General features: G+C 57.2%; 1 protein-coding gene across 1 annotated transcript; it reads right to left on the bottom strand.

Moving 5' to 3' along the window:
• Nucleotides 1–465: 465 nt before the first annotated feature.
• Nucleotides 466–6,215, bottom strand: ECI1 (enoyl-CoA delta isomerase 1). Its single transcript, XM_010152399.1, has 6 exons — nucleotides 6,133–6,215; nucleotides 5,136–5,263; nucleotides 4,337–4,483; nucleotides 2,474–2,595; nucleotides 1,625–1,803; nucleotides 466–642 (listed from the first exon to the last, which is right to left on the bottom strand). The coding sequence occupies exons 2-6, from the start codon at nucleotides 5,250–5,252 to the stop codon at nucleotides 476–478; spliced, it is 732 nt and encodes a 243-aa protein (XP_010150701.1). The 5' UTR covers nucleotides 5,253–5,263; nucleotides 6,133–6,215; the 3' UTR covers nucleotides 466–475.
• Nucleotides 6,216–6,347: the final 132 nt, after the last annotated feature.

The following is a 6,347-nucleotide window of genomic DNA, read 5'->3' as shown; positions in this document are numbered from 1 at the left end:
CCGCCAGCCGCGCCAAGGCCGCCCCAGCCCATGTGACTCAGGGCTGAGCCCCCCAGCTCTCCAGGAACCAGAGCCCGGGAGAGACCACCAGCCTTGCCACTGGAAGTGGCGACCGCAGACAGGCTGGGGAGTGAAGCATCCATCTCCTACCTCATCAAAGACTTTACTGACAATCTCATTTCGCAATTAGCCGTTGGACAGGAGGGAGGATAGTTTTTTTGCCACAGCGGCATCAAGACCCTCTCTCCCCGTCCGATCCTCAGGGGAGCCGAGCGGGCAGCTCTCCCCGCTCTCGGGAAAGGCAGCGGTGGTGACAGGCACTCTACGGGGACTAAGGGGAAGGGGTGGATGGGGCAACCACGGGAGCAGGCAGCATGTCACCAGCTGCTGACACTGCGGGTGGCTTCGCTGTGAAAATCCGCAGCCACCGCAGCGTTCGGGAGCCTCGCGACAGCTCCTGGGGCCGGCTGACTCCTCAGCTCTTCTTCTTCTTCAGCATCTCCATGTACATGCGCAGGGACTTCTGGATGGACTCTTTTGAGATGAAGCTGATGAAGTTCTGAATGTCTTCCTCCCGGTGAGCTACCAGGCGGTCCAACACCACCTTCCTCATCATGGACTTGGTGAGCTGACGGGCATGGTCTGCGGAGAGGAGAGCGAGGATGGGGAACGCGCGCGGTCCTCGCCCCCCGCCAGCTCTCGGCCGCTGCCACCACGCGCAGGGCGCTCCGAAGAGGAGGTACCGAAGGGCTCTTTGAACCAGCAGGGAAAGGTGTTGGAAAAACCCACCGGTTGGAAGCTGAACTGGATGAATTCTCATACAATAAATTATGATCTGTACCACCCAGTGGGGAAACGACTGATCTCCTGGGACAGATGATAAGAAGTTGTGTATCTCCTTCTCTTTGCACCCTCCAGTGCCCAGCCCCAAACCCAGTATCCACCACCGGTCTCAGGACAGCAGGAAGAGCACAAAATTCTCCCCTATCTGAAACTGCTCTGGCTCTAGGCTCCCTCAGCCAAGCCCTCTGACAAGACAGACTGCTCATGCCGAACACGCCGCACAAAAAGCCAGCAGCACTGTCCCCTCGTGCTCATCCCAACGGCAGGCTCTGGGCCAGTTCAGTACGGATACGGGGATGCCCTCTCCCAGGAACCATGCGTTCCCAGTCACAGAGCAGCCCAAACACGCACACGATGGCTGCGTTTGCTGTCTGCCCTCACACCCAGCTCAGCAGAGTGCCAAGAGTTGATCCAGACCACAAAAGTGGACTGGCAGCCTCCTGGGCACCCTCACTCTGCCTGTTCCCTCAATTCCAGGGCAGCTTCCCTGGGCTAAGACCTCCACTGACAGACACAGAGATTGTATCTCGAGCTCGGGCACCTCCGGATTGACTCATCAGCGCTGTCAGGGCGAGCCGAGCTGGAGCCGTGTGCCCTGCACACCCAACACGGTGTCTTCCCAAGGCTGCCTGGACCGCTGTGACGAGCTTTCCCACCTCCCAGCCATCCACACCTTCCCTTTAAATGGAAACCATTACGTAGCTCCCATGTACCACTGCTGGTGCTTGTCCTTCCCACCCAGATCAGATCCCCTCTTCCTCTCCGGAGGTGCCACCCTTACCAGGCAGGGCCAGCCACTGTGCCATAACAGCCACAGCCTTCTCCTGGAGCTTCTCCTCCGGCACCAGCTCGTCTACAAGGCCAACCTTGAGGGCCTCAGGAGCAGGGAGCAGGGAGCCCAGCTGGAGGCAGCGTTCAGCAACTCGGTGTCCCACAACGTTCACAAATGTGTCCTTAAACCTAGGAGAGATGGAAGGAAAGAGACACCCAGACATCGAAGCTAATAGCATGCTCTCTCTCACTCCCTGGGCTCTAAACAGCAGCCACGGGCTCAGCCACGCTGCGCAGTCAGGTGAGCAGAGCCATTTTTGGTACCACCCCAACAGAGTTCACTCTCCTCTCCATGAGAGCTGCCCTATTTACCCCTCAGGGCACAGGTCCTGGCCATGTCCACTTGCTGTGATGGGAAAACTCCTTTCCAACAGTACATTTACATGTTCTTAGGGCAACCAAGGATCCATGCCTTGCTATATTCCTGCCCCTAAGCTTCCAGAGATCTCCACAGCTAAGAGACTTTGCAGGTACACAGCCTGTACCCACAGAAAATCTTATTCCCAGACTAAGCCTGACCAGGGATATCTCCCAGCACCAGTTTCAGAGCTCACTGCTGAGTCAGAACCGAGGTCCTCACAGGAGAAGGATGGGAAGACATTCTGCAGCCTGAGAGCTGCACAGGTACCTGCTGGACAGGACAGAGGAGTGAGGTACCGTGTCCTGCAGCTACAACTACCTGACCACTGACACATAAAACTACATCTCAGCAGCCAGCTAAACGATGAATAAATGCCTTGAAGATGAATTGTTTTCAGAGACCTACACGTGAGACTAGAAGTGGGAGGCACTGGCCTACCAGAAGGGAGCCACAATGCCCAGCTGGGCTTCGTTCAGGCCGATGCTGAATTTGGGGTTCTCCACCATGATCCTGTAGTCACATGACAAGGCGACAAGACAGCCTCCCGCCGGGCTGGACCCCTGGCAAAGAGAAGGAAGGAGAGAGCCCACATGATGGTCACAAATGTCCCTGTAGCCCCAGCCTCACTGTTCCCTCCAGAGCAGGAAAGACACAGGGTGACAGTCCCCCTGTACTGGGCACTGTGGTGAGGCCACACCTCGAATCCTGGGGTCAGTTTTGAGTCCCTTACTGCATGACACTGAGAGGCAGGAGCATGTCCCGAGAAGGGAACGGAGCTGGGGAAGGGTCTGGAGCACAAGTCCTGTGAGGAGCGGCTGAGGGAGCTGGGGGTGTTCAGCCTGGAGAAAAGGAGGCTCAGGGGAGACCTGACCACTCTCTACAACTGTCTGAAGGGAGGGTGCAGAAGGGGGGGATTTGCTCTCTTCTCCCAAGTGACAGGACAAGAGGATTGGCCTCAAGTTACACCACGGGAGGTTTAGATTGGATATCAGGAAAAAATTCTTCCCAGAAAGGGCTGACAGGCATTGGAAGGGGCTGCCCAGGGAGGTGGTGGAGTCACCATCCCTGGGGGGGTTTAAGAGACTGTGGACGAGGCTCTTAGGGTCATGGTTAGTGGTGGCATTAGCAGTGTTGGGTTAACGGTTGGACTTGATGGTCTTAATGGTCTTTTCCAACCTAAAAAATTCTATGATTCTATGAAACAGCCCTAAAGAAGATTTCTGGTATGTTTACCAGGGTTTATAGTTTCATTTTTCAATGCTCTTTGTTTCTTGCATTTTCCAGCCTGGAAATCTAGTCAATTGATCCCCGTTACTCAGGTCGCAAAACCTGCAGCAAAGCTTTATTGCTTCAGCTTGCAACCCTAAATGCCACAGAAATGGTTCTGTCCAGGGGCTGCGTAACACCTTCTGTCTATAAAACTTCCACTTGAGACCATCTTTGCCATGACCTGGTGCTTGCTTAGCCCTGCACAGGGTGCCTGGAGGAAGCTGCTCAGAGACACAGCTGCCTTCAAGGACAAAGAACCATGAGCTGCCAAAGCAGCACTGCACTGAAAAATGAAAACAAGACACTGAGCAGGTAACAGCACCTCTAGGGACACCGTGGTTCAGACAGCACTTCCCTGCTAGCCAAGAACCACAGTGGGAGGAGAAAACCTGGTGGAAAAGGGGCTTATGACAAACCACGCTGCCTGGGGTGTGAAGCATCGGTGCTCACAGGGCTGAGGACAAGCACTTGCGTCACTGCATGGCTCCCTCCCCACTCGTCCCTCTGCCAAAGCAGTGCAATGGCCCAGCAAGTGACCCTGGGCACCTCCCACGAGCCTCAGTGAGCAAGCAGCCGGTGGGCGGGTGACCGGCATCCTTTGGACTCCTCCTATGCCAACTGCTCAGCTACTCCGGCACTCTCAGCTTTACACTGGCTACAGCCCTCCTCCTGGTCCTCCAGCCTGGAGGACATCCTCCCAGCCGAGTTCCTGAGTCAGGGTATGGTGTTTGTTGCACAACAGGCACCTCAGCCCCACGCGCAGGACACGAGTGCCGTGCGAGCTCCCCGCCGCAGCCACAATGCTGCACTGCGCCAGCAGCGAGCTTACCTGGAGCCGGGAACATCCCACACTTCCATACTTTTAACCGACAGACACACACTTTGCCCAGATACCCCAACGCATCCCTGTTATTTGTGTCACCACTGACAAGCCTGTTTTTTGGGTTGTCCCTGCCCACACGCTGCAAACAAGCCGCATCAGGTGACAGACTGCGTGGGGCAACAAGGAACCAAAGGATCCAAAGGACGTACGTTGACTGCAGCGACTGTCACCATGTTGGAGCCGTACAGCCGCAGCCACATCTCCTGCACTGCTCTCCAGAACTCGGCATAGTGCTCCGTGCTCTTCCCACACATCTCGGTGATGTCCAGGCCAGACGAGAAGATTTTGGGGACGGCCTGGAATCGGGAAAACACAGACATCACTGAGAGTCACTGCTCAGGGATGACCCTCTAGCCCTTTAACGCACTCAGCCTGGCAGCCTGAGGAAAGGGAAAGTGTTTATTAAATATGACACCAACCAGGGTCTTTTGGGGTTCTAACACAATCTTCCCAGTGCTTCCACGGCCTGTATCATCCCGTCACCTCGACCTGCAGGGCTGAGACTCATTGCTTGCAGCACCATTTCTCATTATCAGGGTCCCTGGGCAGGTGCATCAGCCACACAGCACAGCACCTGTCCTGTGCCATTCCCAGGCACCACCTCGTACCCACACCACGTTTGAAAACAAACCCTGGCATCTCCTAGCAGCTCCCTCTGGGCAGTTCAAAAGATCTCGAGGGATGTGTCAGGTTTGCAGATAAGCAGCTTCGATTTTCATGACAAATGACAATATTCAGTTGTTATTTTTCCACTAGAAAAGGGCACAGAAGGAAGAGCACAGCCCTCCCAAGAACCCGCTCCCTCCTTCCACAGCTGATCAAAGCTGCCTCCCAGCCCTCCTGTGCCAGTGATCAGGGAGCCAAGAGACCAAACAGGAGGAAGGGAACAGCACCCCTGCCTGCCAAATCGCCCCACAGCTCACTCCCCGGCCCCTGGACGACACGTACTGATGTGAAGATCACGCCCCGGCAGGCCCGGTCATTCTCCAGCTTCTCCAGGCTTATGCAGAACTCGGTGAGGAAGTCCAGGCTGAGGCTGTTGACAGGGGGGCTCTTGAACTTCATTGTGGCGACACCTGTGCCACGGTAAACACAGAGACATCAGAACCCCGCATCACAGCAGCACTCTCCCCAAGGCAGCTTCACCCGCCTCCCTGCTTCCCTGCTCACCCCAGATCGTGTCTTTCCAGCCCGTGCTCTTCGAAAAGACCCCAAAAGCCGGGGCTTGCTCAGTCAGTGTGACCTGGAGCATCAACCAGCATTTGTGCAGTGCCACGCCATGTATCCCAAAGACCGGCCACCCTCGGGACCACGCTGCCTGGCAGTTCCCTTCTCTCTGCGCTCACTGGATCAGGTCGAGCCTCCAGCCTCACACACCTTTCTGAGCCTGCCAGCGGCACGGCCACCCTGACCAGCATCGCGAGAAGGGCTCTGAGCCCTTGTCCCCTCCCAAGTGGCACTACACTACCCCAAAAGGTCCTCAACAAGTGCTGGGGACAGCATGAGGATGCACCCAGGGGCCCAGCAGCCCAAGGCAGGCCCTGGGAAATCTCAAGCAGCACCTTTTTGTCGAAGAGCGGACGTGGCCCCATGAGAGCTATTCCCAGACAGGACACATGCCCAACAGCTGCCCTGAAAGAGCGCCTGCCACTCTACCAGGTCCCCAAAGCAGGGACCCCGCAGACGGGACGGGGCACGAGGATGCCCAGGGTGACAACCTGTGGCACCCGAGCGGCACCCACCCACCTGAAGTGCCCATGACCCGTGAGAGTCCCATCCCCAAACGCTTCCCCCTGAGCGTCCTGAGCAGCTGAACCTGGAACACTCTGGTGTCTTTCCATGCCCAGGGCCACACGCGCTGTGGGCCAGGCGCTGAAGGGCCCTGCCCCTGCCCCACGACGCCCTGTGGTTTGGGGAGACGCCGCAGAGGTGCCACCCGCCGTACCTGAGCTCTCGTCCAGCTCCACCAGGATCTTGTTGTTGCTGAAGGCACGGCACGGAGCCAGCGGGAGGCTGGGCAGCCGCAGGCTGCCTCTGCCCCAAGTCGGTGGCCGGCGGCAGAGGGGCAGCATGCCTGGAGGGACAGAAACATGTCAGAGCACAGCCTCGACGGGTGTGGGGTCTGCTCCCCAAAACTGCTCCCCAAGGCTGCTCCCCAAA

This window comes from Eurypyga helias, unplaced genomic scaffold, assembly GCF_000690775.1.
Source record: "Eurypyga helias isolate BGI_N326 unplaced genomic scaffold, ASM69077v1 scaffold27235, whole genome shotgun sequence".
In the NCBI taxonomy this organism is placed as follows: Eukaryota; Metazoa; Chordata; class Aves; order Eurypygiformes; family Eurypygidae; genus Eurypyga; species Eurypyga helias.
This window is presented reverse-complemented; position numbering and strand designations above follow the sequence as displayed.